The 15734-nt window shown below is 41.5% G+C and overlaps 1 protein-coding gene across 2 annotated transcripts; it reads left to right on the forward strand.

Annotated features, from left to right (window-relative positions):
* The first annotated feature begins 458 nt into the window (after nucleotides 1–458).
* LOC109418070 (uncharacterized) lies at nucleotides 459–4433 on the forward strand. Of its 2 annotated transcripts, XM_062849266.1 has the most exons (2): nucleotides 459–767; nucleotides 1023–4433. In XM_062849266.1, exons 1-2 carry the CDS (start codon nucleotides 476–478, stop codon nucleotides 3785–3787), a joined length of 3057 nt encoding a protein of 1018 aa, XP_062705250.1. In that variant the 5' UTR covers nucleotides 459–475; the 3' UTR covers nucleotides 3788–4433. The 2 variants fall into 2 exon arrangements, with proteins under 2 accessions (XP_062705250.1, XP_019547786.2); XM_019692241.3 differs by having other exon boundaries at nucleotides 459–4433.
* Nucleotides 4434–15734: the final 11301 nt, after the last annotated feature.

A 15734-nucleotide genomic window follows, 5' to 3' on the forward strand; every position in this document is an offset into this window, starting at 1 on the left:
GTGCGTTGCATTGCTCACACTTGTTAAAATAATCAAAGCTCAACATACTGGAAAAACTTGTAATTAGAAGGCATGAAAGTTTGCTAATTGATAAATTGAGAGATGAAATTTGTGAAAAAATCGCGTTCTGGTGGAATTTGGACCCACGACTCCGTATTCGCTAGACCGTCGCTTTAACTAACTAAGCCAGTGAACAGGTACCTAATGATTCTGTAAAAACTCCACATTTGAATAAAACACAATAAATTATGTTTAACTATACATAAGTTTGGTGGTTATGGAGCAGACATAATACAATGGGTTTGCGTAGAATGCAATGAATGAAAACGTGCAGTTGGCATATGCTTTAGGGAAACTGACACAAACTTAATCTTGTGATTGATAATTTCATAGCTATAAAAAAACGTATTTGAGAACTAAATGTGCTAACGTTTTTTTTTTTTCTATTTTTGCATAGGTTGAAACGATATGAAAGATGAGTGAGAAGACACGAAGTTCAGGATGGTTATCGCAAGCGATCGCACTCGTGCTGCTAGCGATGCCCCATTTCATCAGTGCCAGAATAGACAACGTAGTGGTTGTGATGCCCAAAGGACCAAGAACACTGCAGATGCTTGGATCCATAAGTCCGCAGTTGCTGCATACGATAAGTGATGTCCTGAAGCCTGTCCCTCCCAACGTGGTTCAGGTTCCGGTTCCTTACTACCCGGACCAAGGAAATACTCCCTCGATCCAACATCAAAAGCAATATACAAATGCGCTCAACAGTGCGTACTTCACTAGTCCATTCGCACACCATGTCACGCCTTCGACAATTAGCACAGCGACCTCGTACACCCCATTTGCTCACAACACATCTCCCAACAGTGTACCATATCCATTCAGCTTTGACCCCCATAGCATCCAACCCGGTCCATACGATACTCCATTCATGCCCAAACTCAAGCCTAGTCCAGTCAACCCATTGCACATCGAAAATCCCCCAGAAATCAGATTCACCCCCATCAATCTACTCCCACCAGCTCCACCATCCTTTGACACTATCCGTAACTATGTTCAGAAGCTGAAGGCCAAACAGAAGGAATTCTTCGATACTCAAGGCTACGAGTATGGCCTGTTCACGCAACCCAATACCAAACCGACCAGCTATCACAGACCCGTAGAGCAAAAAAAGAAATACAAGCACAAGTACAAGCATCACTACGAGGCTTTGTTCTCGCAGCATCCAAACGAACTGTCCTACATCGGAGACGCCAATTTGGAACCCCAAGAGGAGGATAACGTGTACTACACGGAGCCGGATGCTGGCAACAGCAACAAATACTACTACACCAACACAGAGGGCCACGAATTTGTACTGCCACCGGAAAACGAGTTCAGGCCAGTTCCACTGGGCGGAATCCTAGATCCGGACGATGCTCATTTCATTGAGCACGGAGATGAGCTTCTGTTGAAAACGAAACATCCCGATGCGGCGATCGTAACCCCCAACCAGCTGGATGCGTTCATCGAGTTTGAAAACCAGCTTGGGTTGCATCCCAAGTACACGGAGAAGAGATTTTCAGGTATCAGAAGGCCAGTCAGAATTTACCATCGCAATAAGCGGTTGAAGAAGAACGACCGAGTGGGACGGGCTAGTGGCGATGAGGACGATGATGCGGACTTTTACGATTCCGACGAGGAAAAGAAGATCGGTGAATTGGATTTTGAGGATGTCGAGGATGAGATCCGAACGCACGAGAATTTCGAACCGAAGAAGACTTATACGCAGGTGAGGCATCTGGAAACGACAGTGAAGAAGTCGAAACCAGAGAACGAACCAAAGATCAAGGAGAAGGTTACCATTTCCAAGACGAACATCGTCTATTCGGAGAGGGGGGAGCAGGAAACGCACTTCGACCATGGAGCGGAAGAGTCATTTGGTGAGTTCCAGTCAAAATCCAAGCTGCCGAAAAAGCATAGAGGTAAGCGTGATGTTAGCTCTGCATCGTTTGAGGAACAGGACGAAGGGGATGAAGACGATGGAACGGCGGACTCTGACGATGATAATAGCAGCCGGGAGAATGATATCGAGTTTGAGTTTTATCCGGAGCATGAATATCATGAGGATATCAATGATACCGATAAGATTTATATGCCGTACGCTCAGGCACTGGTATTCCAAAACGATACGGATATGTTTGTGTTGCCCATTCCAGAAGCATTGGTAGATCCACGAAAATTAATGGGCGAAGATCTGTTGAACTTTTTGGATGAGGCCATAAAGAATTCGACAGAGTTCTTACCCCCGGAAAAAGAGAAAACTGTCAAGATCAGCCCAGAGATACAAAGCCTTCAAGGCCAGGAGTTGATCCAGTTTTTGGATGAAGCAATTAAAACGTCCAACCAGTACCTGTTGAACGGGCCTGGAGATGCGATTGAGCTGGTGAATCCTCCACGGCTTGGCGGTGTAGATGATGTAAAAGAGCAGGCAGCACCTCTCAGAGCGGATCACGTAATCGAATTTGAAATGGAACCACCTAGGCCTGAGGATGTTCATAGCGAGGTCTTGAAGTTTACTCAGCAGCACGTGCTACCAGATGCTCCCGAATACGAGGTGGTCAATTTCGTGCAGCCATTCAAAACGTTGCTCAGACTGCAGAAGGGCGCTGCCGATGACTACGAGATCGAGTTCGATGCTCAGGATCCTAGGCAGTTGCATGGTGAAGATTTGATAAGGTTTTTGGATGAGGCTATTGGTAATACATCGCTCTATATTCCTGAAGAGTATAACGATCCCCATAAACCCACGCCGTACCTGAGGAGAGCGTTCCACTATGTGGATGTGGATACAGCCTTAGGATTGGCTGATAACATTTCTACGGAGGTGACGGATTATCTAAAGGATCGGATTGTACCGCAACCAGTTGAGTTAGAATCAGATGATGGAAGTGAGTTTGCTCCGGTCCGCAGAACGTCTGATGGTAACGGGGATCCCGGCAATTACAACGACGTATCCGGCAGGGGCAAAGACAAACAATCCAATCCAGAGGTAGCGGTCTATAACGATGTGATCAGGCACATCAAGAATCACATGTCCGCCAGTAAGTCATCCAAGTCCAAAAACGGAAACGTGTTCATGATTGCAGTTCCCAGAAGTATGCGAGCGAACAAAACTCGGAATGTTGAGAGGAGACAAGATGGCGCGTTTGATAGTTTACGGTTAGCAACCGTGTACCCGTTACCAATTTTCGATATCAACCAGTTTTATCCTACTGTTTTCTCGGGAAATTCGGGTGGTGGATCGTTTGAGATAGAGGACAATAAGAAGGACGAGTTCCAGCAAGCATTAGAGCATGAAGCAGAACGTCTAGTCGAGAAACAGAGCAGTAAACCGCCCTCTAAAGATCAAGCTCCGCACGAGCAACGGCTCTCGACAAAGTCCCATTTCCGAAATGGTATCCCAGAAGCATTTCACCGGGATCGAAGCCGCTATCGGGGACCTCGTCCTGGGCCGCAGCAGTTCCCGCACAATTCCTACGCTGTGAAGGAAAAGATCCGTGATTACCCTCAGCCGACGTTCAAGAAACCAGGCCCACCGTACGAGGCCATTCCCTTGCCACCGAGTAACCCAAAAACGAAGCTTTCTTCCCTGAATGCAGCCAGTAATCAGCGAGCTGTGCGGAAACCGCCTCCGCCCCAATTCTCGTCTGTGAAAAAGCGGAAACGAACACACCACCGTCCGTACAAGAAGCTGAAAAGGGTCCCAAGTGGGGTCCGGACCAAAATTCGCATCATCAAGCGTTGAAGCCTCCCGTGTTGACGTATGCCGCGGTCAGCGCGGAGGCTTTCTCCTGTCGAAAAAGTGTAGAATTAGTAGAGTCATCTCGGGCTCTCGTGCCGCCAATGACGTCGTCGTCCCTCCCATAGATAGTGTATCATTATTAATTGCCTTCGCGACCAGCCCCGAAGCTGCAGCTCGCCGCCCCGTAGGTACCTAGTTGTTGTTTTACCTTGCGTTTGAGCTGGCCGCCTGCACGGCGGGGAATGGCGGCCATATGCCGTTCATCGCAATCGGGGGGTCCCAATGAGAGAAATGCAACCCCATTTGGCACCGTGCACGCCGGAACACAGAAACAAACTCGCACCCACCCAGTCCCCTCAATTAGAGATTTAAGCCAACCGTCCGCCCCCGCTCGCTCGCCAGCATGTGCGCGCAAACGTATTTATTTTTCCCATAAGATTTAGGCTTGCAGGTCGAAGACTTCATATGGCAAGAGTGTTGCTGTGATATAAACAGGACTGGGCAGAAGCATTTTGTGGAGCTCGAGACCTGAATTTTGAAATCGAACCCGGTAAACGAAATACTGGACTAATTTGCATGAAATTTTCCCCAAAAAGACCTTAAGGTTGAAGGATTCGTCATTGATATCACCGTCATCATTGAAATTTGGAAAGCAGTTTTCTCGTTCAAAACACAAATGATCGTTTTGAAAATGTATTCATTGTATTCTATTCTCCATCTGGAATCCAGTGAATACATTTTCATAACGATCATTTGTGTTTTGAACGAGAAAACTGCTTTCAAAATTTCAATGATGACGGTGATATCAATGACGAATCCTTCAACCTTAATATGGGTCATATCTAAATTTTGTATGCTCAATTAAGTTTTGCCTACATTTGGGTAAAACACGTGTTTCGTTGGCATCGTGCCCAAATTTACGAACTTCTAAATTTCATATCCTTTGTTTCGCGATTCCCATCCCCAACCGCTTTCAGGAGTGCTTTGATTGTTCTGCACATTGCGAGATGGCATGAGACTGGGAGGTAGCATGATCCAAGATTGGGCAGTTCCCTATTAAGGCGAAATTGGAAGCATTTTCTCATTTTTTCGGTTTTTGATTTTTTATTGAATAACGAAGCAATATTTTCAAAATCGGTTTTAGTGCACATGTAGAGTATGGATCAAGGTATCTTCTGATTTTTTTTGAGGTGGAAAATGTTTTCCATTTTTGCAAAAAATATTTTTTTGTGAAATTTTGTTCAAAAAAGGTTTCCGCAAAAACGAAAAATATTTTCCACTACAAAAAAAATCAGGAGATACCTTGATCCATACTCTACATGTGCACGAAACCCGATTTTGAAAATATATCTTCGTTATTTAATAAAAAATCAAAAACCAAAAAGTGAGGAAATGCTTCCAGTTTTGCCTTAAGGGGCATACCATAGATATGAAAATTATAATCCATACACTTATTTTGGAGACCCTTGCTCAGCTGTTTTAATTTCGGTTCAAGCTCGGACAGTTGAAGTTCACAGAGATGCAGTAAAAGTTCATGGAAGGTTCAGGAAACAATTCGATAATGTTGTACTGAACGTTTGGTGAATTGAACTTTTTTCGAAATTAAAATAGCTGATGGTGAGAGATATCAAAAATGAGGTGAAATAACCAAATTTAGTGAAATGTAATTTGTATACCATACCGTGCATTGGCGGAGCCAGCTTTTTCTTCTTTCTTACTTACTCTACTAAACATGCAAGAGAAGGAGCGGGATGAAAACGGAGACAAGCCTCCTCCATCTTTCTCATTCTCGTGTATGTTTAGAAGAGTCAATAAGATAAAATTAAATGCTGGCTCCGCCAATGATACCGTGCACACACTTGACCTCTTTTTACAAACAAAAAGTTTGTAAGTAAAAATAGAATTAAGGTCACACCAATTGAACAGTATTAAGTAAAAACAGTATTAAGTTGCATTGAGTTCAATAAACGTTTCAAAAAGTCATATAATTGATGTAGAAGTCGGTAGATCTAGGTACAACCGTAATTGTTCATCTTACTGGCAGCTCCTATATTCAGATTGCAGTTATAAAGCATCGTAGAACAAAGACGCATTGAAAAGAAAAGAGGATAAGGTATTTGGAGTACATAGCTCAAATTTTCTAGAGCACCGTTTTAAAGAACCGTTCATATTGATGCACTTTCAGCCAAATCCGTTCAACGGTCCTTTAAAACGGTGCTCTAGAAAGCATGATTTTCTTAAGTTGAATATATGATTGAACCAAACTATGAATTTTCAAGAGCACAAATCTGAAGAATCAAATTTGTTTTGCGCTGAAAAGTTGATTGATTGGTTACCCAAGTAACCAAACGTTCTGCTTCCCATGACAAAATACACTTTCAAGTTCCGCGAAGTTCAGATAAAGTTCCAAATGGAACTTTCTGGCTGCTCAAGAGGCTAACGATGAGCCATACTGGAACTTCGGTCACAAGTTCCGGCAAGGCTCATTGTCAGCCTCTTAAGCAGCCAGAAAGTTTCATTCGGAACTTTAGCTGAACTTCGCGGAACTTTAAAGCTGCTTAAGATACTACTCGGAACTTTGTCGGAACTTTCAAGTTCATAGACGTTCAGTTCAGTAGCATTGTGTTTCAATGAAGATTAAATTTATATCTTTTTACAGAAAAAACAACTGTTTAAGCATACACGAATAAAAGATAAATATGAATATATCAAATCATTAAATACCAGGCTTGACAAAAAAAAAATAATGTCGCCCATCGGATTCGAACCGATAGTCGCTTCGTGAGATCCCTACGCTCTACCACAGTACTACAGTTGAGATTGAGTGGACAGTAGGTAAAGTCTGACTTGAATCGGTTTTCTGTCGGCAGCTAGTTTTGCACATTTGTACAGTAGTAAAGTTAGCTCGATTTTGTCATGTGTCTGGCATCGTACACAAATTACGTAACGCTATAGGGGGAGGGGGTGTCGAGCTCAGCGTTACGACCCATACAAAAAATTTTGGCTTTTCATACAAAAAGCGTTACATGGGGGGAGGGAAGGGGTCTGAAATGGCCAGTTTTTGCGTTACGTAATTAGTATATCATGCCTCTTCAGCAGCGCAGCGGTAAGTCGGCAGGCTTTTATGCAGGAGGATTCAGTTCAAATATACATAGCATATGTGTAAAAATATAATTATCAGAAGCAATTTCCAGACATGAATCACAAACCCATCAACAGGGTTTGGAAACAAAAACACATTTTTGTTTCTGCATGAATTTTGTCAAAGTTCTGCCAGAAGCTGCTTAGAAGGCTATCCAGCGTACTTATGTGAACTTTCAAGTTCCAAAATTACTTAAAAATGAAGCTGCTTAGAAGGCTAATGAGCAACCTCGAACTAGCTGCTTAGCTTGTAAAGTTACCCTTTTATCTGAACTTTTGGATACTTGGGTACCCGCCTGTGATGACCAATCGATAAACATTTTAGCACAAACCGACCTTTGGTTCTTCAGACTTGTGCTCTTGTTTGGTCTCGTCATTTCTTCAACTTAAGGTTGCCAGTATAAGCTGATCAATCTGAACACCATAAACTAGAGACTTCCAGATCAACATGGTATGGTAGACAAATTACATTATCTCTTTCAACCCTTCTCACCATTATTGTTCGTGCAGTTGAAAATCGGAATTTTCGACACGCGAAAATAGAGTTTTCTCCTAAACCGGATGTCGCATGTACGTCGGGCACAGTGCGTTGGATAGAGGGCCAGGTCCGCTGTACAGCGCACTACGCACTACTGATTTTCCAGGACAAAAATGTACCGACTTTTGAAATAAATGCATTTCTGGGATCTTCCAAACTTCAAGGATAAGGAAATAAATTTGACCGAAATTTTAGAACGCAATGTGTACCATAAAAAACTCATACAATAAAGCTGAGTTGAGTATTGAAGTTGACAGATGGTTAAGGAGAAACTTCAAAGAATACCAATATGGCTGCCACAATGGCCGTCTTGGACACCTACTCACGTTTTCAAGAGCACAAATCTTAAAAATTCGTAAACAAATGCGCTCGATTTGGAAAAGCTGCCTCTTTCTGCAAGTGAGCAAAGCCAGGATAATCAAGTGCGGCTTGGTTCGATGCTTCGTTCGTCAGATTTGTGCCTCTAAAGTTTGTATGCAAAATTGCAATGGGATTTCTTGACGTTTCACCTTAAGGTCAGGTAAATGGTGACTTGGACCTCAAGTGTAAGAAGATGCTCTAGTGTATGATATATCTTCATATAGAAAATAAAACTCCGATGTTGCAGATAACAATATCATCGCGATTTAAGAAATATTAAGGCCCACAATGACATTTCATGATTTATCTAAAGACACTACATATATGGTAAAGACACAAAATCTGATGATTGTTTCTGTTGATGATGATTCCCGCACCATGACGATGATGCTGCCGTGCAATGCCTTTATAGCGCATTTGACAGGTCTCCTGCTCGATTGGAATGACATTGACAGTAAATTTTGATATTCAAATTGGAACATTTCGTGTCTTTGCATATAGTGTCTTTAGATTTATCCAGCGTTAAATAAGGATTCTACCCAGGATTACAAACGGGATTCCTCCAGAGATTTTTACCAGGTTTCCTTAACTTATTCCTTACAAGATTCCTCCAGATATTTTTTCTGAGATTCCACTAAGAATTTATCCAGGGACTCACCGAGATTTCATCCCGGGATAGTTCCTGGGATTTCATCCAGGATTTCAAAGTTTTCTCTCGGAATTCTTATCGGGGTTTTCGCAAGTTCTGCTTTCGGTATTCATAAAGAAAATACTCCAAAGACTTTTCTCGAAAATCTTCATGGATTTCTCCCAAAACTCTTTCAAGGATTCCTACCAGGATTCCTCCTGGGATTTTTTCAGGAATTTCTTCCGGTATTCCCAAAGCAATTCTTTCAGGGAAAACTTTTTCCTCGGAATTTCATTCGGGGTTCCTGCAGGAATTTGTCTAGTTATGCCAACCTAAATTTCTCCCGATTCTCAGGTATTCTTTTAAAAATGCTTTACGAATTGCTTTTTGGGATTTCTACCGCGATTTCCAAAGGGATCTCTCCAGGTATTCTGAAAAGGGATCTTCCCGAGATTTCTGCATTAGAACAGAACAAACGTCAAACGTTGCATGTAGATGTGACTTATAGATATCTCCAATCATGTTTCGCTGGGGTAGAAATCACTTCCTTAACTAGATATCGTTCCAATTTGGAGAAATGCATAATTGGGTTGTTAAGTGAATAAAATATTGTTGTTTTCTATAGCCTAATCGAAAGAGCTCATTTAAGAAAAACTAAACAAATTTGACAGTTCGACCCGAACAAAAAAATTTTCCCTATACAAACTTTGAATGCATTTTAAAAATATGTAGTTCCTGTAGTTGGGCCCATATAGCCGAGGCGGTAAACGCACGGGTATTCAGCATGACCATGCCGAGGGTGACGGGTTCGATTCCCGGTCGGTCCAGGATCTTTTCGTAAAGGAAAATTCCTGGACTTCCTTGGGCATAGAGTATCTTCGTGCCTGCCACACGATATACACATGCAAAATGGTCATTGGCAGAGGAAGCTCTCAGTTAATAACTGTGGAAGTGCTCATAGAACACTAAGCTGAGAAGCAGGCTTTGTCCCAGTGAGGACGTTACGCCAAGAAGAGAGAGAGAGAGAGAGAGAGAGTTCCTGGACGAAATTAAGAAATTTTGTATTTTGACTATTTTTTGGGCGAAGATTCCGATTATGAAAAAAACTGGTTATCACTAAACAACCCAATTAGCTTCTTCTTTCCATATAAGGTATGCGCACAGCAAAATCTGGCCAAACAAAATCAAGCAGTGATAATTCATTCCAATTTGTTCCCAAACCAAAAGCAATTCATCATAAAAAAGCATTAATTTACTTTAAATCAACATCAAGACATTGCTGATTTGACTTGTTATATCCGTCATCTCGAGTTTTGAGCTTAAGTCCTTCCGTAAAGTTTTGCACAGTACCTTCGACCGCATGCCAAGAAATTTTTACCACCTTTGTGTCAAAATCAATCTTATTTTTCGATGAAAGCTGTCGTTCTTGACATTTTTTGAAGGTTCCAATTCACGGTTACTCAATATTTTTCAATTGGGTTGAGTTTTGAAGTGTATGAGATTTTACGTTTTTTGGAAAAATGCAGTACAATTTCTACATAGTTTTCTGCATACAAACGCAAGCATTCTCCGCCAAAAACAGGGGACAAAAATCAATTCAAATCAATACATAATATCTAAGCTTTTGAATAAGGGATGCCAGCCATTTTTCCCGACATTTCCCGTAGTGAAAAAGATGATTTGCTGTACATGTATTTCTAAAAGTTCGGTTTTTCAAACCACAAATTCATATTGTTGACCAAACTATGTATTTCTTGCCAAACTTCGATTTTTTCTTACTCTTAAGTTGATCTGCAACCTTTCCAGGTTGTAATGATGTATAGAACCGAATACTTGAAAGCTAACTTAGGTCTGCGCGGACGGTCGCTTTAATGTACATTGTCAGATTTTCAGCACGTTTGTGCAAAAACTTTTCGAGGACTTCTTGTTCCCTTGACTCTATTTTAAACACAATGTCAAAATATATCCCGAAGTAAATATTTTTCGAATCCTTAGACAATAAGCTTTCATTTGCGCCAGAGATTGCCACGATTCGTTGAAAATAGAGAAATTTCTATCCAAAATGCGGTGGCTAGATTTTGCTGTGTGCATACCTTATATCTCCAGGAATACTTGCTAGAATCGCCCGGGAATTTATGCTGAGGTTGATACTGTAGATTTCCTACTAGGATTGTTTCATAATTTTTTCAGGCATTCCTCCAGAATAGTCTCCAGTTTTTTTTTCAGAGATTCGACCAAAAATTCCTCTTGAAATTAATTCCTATTGAAAAGCTTGCAAGAATTTGTGGTAAGATTTCTCTTGAAATTCATGAAGCGATTCGTCCTAGAATGTCTGCTGGTGTTCCTCCAAGAATTTCTCCGGAACTTCCTCCAGAAATGCTTCCGCGGATTTCTTTAAGCATTCTTTCAGATATTTCCCAAAGTTTTTTTTCAAGCATTTATGCTGTGACACCTCCAGAAGTTATTCTTAGGATTCCTTCAGGAACTCCTGCTGAGATTTTCCAAGAAGTTCTTGCCGGTATATCTGCGGAACTCTTCCCAGTAGTTTCATCAGGAACTCCTGTAATGTTGTATCCAAAAAATTCTCCTAGATATACTCCGTGGATTTATCCAGGAGTTTATCTAGTGATTCTTTAAGAAAGTTCTCCTAGGATTTCTTCAGTAATTCTGCCGAGCATTCATCAACAGTTTTCTCCGGGGATCCCTCGAAGGTTTCTATAAAAACTATATGCATGCATTTAAATTTTTCTTCACAAATTGCTTAAACAATTTATGCAGGAATTCTTGCGAGGATTCCTCTGATTCTTCTATTGATTTTCCTATAATGCAATTTCTATGGATTTCCCGGGGATACCCTCCAGGGTTTCCTTTTAGCAATCTTACAGGAATATTTCCTGGTATTGCTCCACGAATTTCGTATGTGATTTCTTCCGGAATTCCTGCAGAGATTCTTATAAAATATTTTGCTGGGGATTGTCCTGGAATTCATGCTGAGATTTTCCGAACTATTTCTGGTAGGATTCCTCCAGTAATTCCTTCGCGGACTTCTCCAGAGATTTCATCTGGAGACCTTACAAAAATTTCTTCAGATTTTTCAGGGATTTATCCGAGAGCACATCTAGAAGTTTCTACAGAAATTACTACCGGGATTCCTTCAGGAATTCCTGTAGGATTACATCTTGTAATTTCTCGGGTAATTTCCTAAGCAATTCGTCTAGGGATTCATCCAGAAAATTCACCATCGATTAAGCCAGTTATTTCTTTTGGGATTTTTTTGTAAGTTTCTCTAAGGATTTTTTTCACAGAGATCCATCCAAAGATTTTTCCAGGGATTCCTTATTTCATTTCTTCAGGGATTTATTTAGGAAATGTATTTACTGTTGTGCTTTAACTGTGCTTTTCTGTTACTGGCGTTACCACTTCCAGGATCAGATTTTTGGCATGGACACGTGGTAGGGGATGTATTCGGCCTGTTATTTTCTTGAGCACAAATTCAAAGATTCAGCATAAGCATTGTTTGACAGACTTCACAATAGTGCCTCTTCAGTACATTTCCTTGTTACATAATTGATCCTGGGTATTACGATAATTAAATTTTTCATTCACCCATAAGCTGCATCGTCAGATTTGTGTCATGTAATCTTACTTGTTATACGTAATTTTTTTTTTTTGTAATTTCTCATCGTAATAGGCTCTTTTATCTCACGCAAATCTGACAGAAAATGTCTACATTCCCACACCAAATTAGCAGTGCTGTAATGGTTCCTTACAGCACTGATTTGCATTGCGAAATGAATCATTACAGTACTGTTTTCAGTTTTGATCAACTTCTTGATGCTTTCTGGACGCAGTTTTGAAAATTGTTACAACTACACAATATAACCTGCTATGATCACACTTTCTTAAACATGGCTATGAACATCACTGAGCAGTTTGATGAAAACGTTTTGGTAAAAACTATCCTCAAGCGATTATTTATGAAATTGCAAAAAAAAAACGTTGTACGCAACCCGGTGCAGAACTCGATTTTTACAGCACTCGTAGTTATTACTTTCTAGTTCACTTGTAATATGCTATGCCCAGAGGACGTTATAGTGAAGTACAGTAGACGTTCGATAACTGCAACATGTTTATGTTTCAGTTACCAAATGAAATTCGCTAACTGCGACGACTGCCAGCCGTCAAACAGTTGTCAATTTCTGTTGGATGCAGCCAGAATGCACTCAAAAACATCGCAATGCAGCTGTAGTGCATCCGAAAAACATCGCAACTCTGTTGACGTTTGTTTTTGACAAATAGTGGTGAGATAATTGCAAAATTGTTGCACTTAGCGGACTTGCAGTTAAAAAGCATTGCAGTTAAACCGTTTGCATTGAGCGAACGTCTACTTCTACTGAATGTTATACTTAGGATCGTAGGTTTGAACCTCTAGTTTTAGAATCTGTATGGTTTACAATATTTAATGTTGGGTTATATAATATTTTGAAAAAAAAATCCTATTTTTCCATACACATGTCGAAAATCTTGTTTTAAGATCAATTTCATCCCATTAACTATTGTATGAAAAACTCAACACAGATTATTTTAAACAGCACATATTCAGAATCTAGGAGGTTCAAAAATACAGTTCTTGTGAACAGCATTTGAGTGAGCTACATTCACATTCCATAATGTCTAACTTCCTTTGGACACAGCGTGCTGTGGTCGATTCCAGAACTCAGAGGCAAAATCTGTTTGAGCAACAAAGCTAACACATCTTTGCATATGAAGTCTTCGCTGCGAGATGAAGAAGCGCAAACGAATAGCTTGTTCGTCATCATAGAAAAGCAAAGTGTAGTTAGGTAGTCTAGCAGCTAGATAGACAAGCAAGCAAATGCTAGATTAGAGAGAACTAGCGAAAAGTGAATGTAATTTTAAGGTGAATAAAAACAAACGCTGATTAACGAAGTTTTTTGCTCGTTCCACGGGCGCGCCACTGACTGTTGTTTCATTTCATTTGATGATGACGAGGCCGTTGCCGTTGCTGGTTGCTGGTTTATGGGATCTTCGCTCTGGCTGTGGGGCTGCGCTGACTGCGAATCTGGTAAAACATCTGGCGTGCGCCTGGTAGTCGTTGAGATGCATTAAAACGATCGAGCGCACCGGCGCAAATTTCACGGTGAAAGAGGGAAGGAAAGAAGGTTAATGCCAAGCAACGAGCAACCAAACAATATTGTCACCAACAAAATTAAATCGCTTCTTGGATTGCTGGTTGACGATGATGATGATGGTAGGTGAGTAGGTAGGTAATCATGATGTTGTGTGTCACGTGTTACGCAACGGCGGGGAAATTGTGGAGCAATTTGGTTGCGTTTTTGCGCCAATGTTTGTCGTTTATTGCGCACGGTAGATATTGCACAACGTTTGCGCTGCTGATGCATGACATGCAAGAATGATTGCATCCGCGGAGGATTTAAATGACGCGCAGTAGCGGTGATCGAGCTTCTTCAGATAAGGTAAAACATTTTCGATTTTTATATAAGAACTTGCCATTTGATTTTTAAGCGAGAAAGAGTGGGCCATGGAGTGGGCCAAGTAAAAGACCTTGTGCAGAACTTCAAGATCATGGTTGGAGATTTGAATCTATTTGATACTACAAACCGAAATCATTGCCGAGGGATTTGCACTGCCCGAACACCGAAGGCCAAGTTATTCACAGATTTAGCTTATTATGTTTATTCTGTAGTTATTGACAAATTAAAAAAAAAAAAACATAAAAAAACTGAAAACAGTAGACTATGGAATTTTGGCGTTATGAAAGAGTTGTTTATGTTGTCGAATCATACAACTTTCTCAAAGAAACAAATTCTCTGTAGTGTCATTGTCAAAAGTTAGACGCTGGCACCATATTTACTAATACTATGTATTACAAAAGATCAAATTTCTCAAAAACACTAAAACATACCTCTCCAATTTTTTGACAGCATATTTGTCCAGTACTTATGTGTGTTTCGTTTAGATTTTTTTTGTACTTTGTGAGGTATATAAGGGGCTGTCCATTTATTACGTAAGGCAATTTTTGCGATTTTTCGATACCCCCACCCCCCCTTGTAAGATTTTTTGTATGAAAACCCAAATATTTTTGTATGGCGCGTTAGATTTTTCAAACCCCCCTCCCCCATAAACCCTTACGTAATTAATGGCTTACTTACCTTACCAATCATTCTAAGGCCGGGGTGGCCTCTGCTGTACATAGTAGCCTCCTCCATTCCACTCGGTCCATGGCAGTTTGTCTCCAGTTCCGCACTCTGCGTAGGGTCCGCAGATCGTCCTCCACTTGGTCGACCCACCTAGCTCGCTGCGCTCCACGTCTTCTTGTACCGGTCTGATGACTCTCGAGATCCATTTTAGTCGGGTTGCTATCCGACATCCTGATGACGTGACCCGCCCACCGTAGCCTCCCGATTTTCGCGGTATGGACGATGGTTGGTTCTCTCAGCAGCTGATGCAGCTCGTGGTTCATTCGCCTTCTCCAAGTCCTGTCTGCCATGTGCACTCCGCCGTAGATGGTACGAAACACCTTCCGTTCGAAAACTCCATAGGGTCCATGTTTCGTGCCCATAGAGGACGACCGGTCTAATCAGCGTTTTGTAGATAGTTAACTTCGTGTTACGGCGAACTTTATTCGATCGTAGAGTTTTGCGGAGTCCAAAGTAGGCACGATTTCCTGCCACAATGCGCCTCTGAATTTCTCTGCTGGTGTCGTTGTCGGCGGTCACCAGTGAGCCCAAGTATACGAATTCTTCAACCGCCTCGATTTCATCACCGTCGATATGAATTCGGGGTGGCGGGCGCGGTGATTCCTCCCTGGAGCCCTTTGCCATCATGTACTTTGTCTTCGACACATTAATGACTAATCCGATTCGCCTGGCTTCACTCTTTAGTCGGATGTACGTTTCCGCCATCGTCTCAAATTTACGAGCAATAATATCAATATCATCAGCGAAACCAAGCAGCTGAACGGACTTCGTGAAAATCGTACCACTCGTGTTAATCCCCGCTCTCCTTATTACACCTTCTAACGCAATGTTGAACAGCAAGCACGAAAGACCATCACCTTGCCGTAACCCTCTGCGAGATTCGAAGGGACTCGAGAGTGTCCCTGATACTCGAACTACGCACATCACTCGATCCATCATCGCCTTGATCAATCGTATCAGTTTATCCGGGAATCCCTATTCGTGCATAATCTGCCATAGCTGTTCTCGATCGATTGTGTCATACGCCGATTTGAAATCGATGAA

Source organism: Aedes albopictus, chromosome 2 (genome assembly GCF_035046485.1).
Source record: "Aedes albopictus strain Foshan chromosome 2, AalbF5, whole genome shotgun sequence".
Taxonomy (NCBI): Eukaryota; Metazoa; Arthropoda; class Insecta; order Diptera; family Culicidae; genus Aedes; species Aedes albopictus.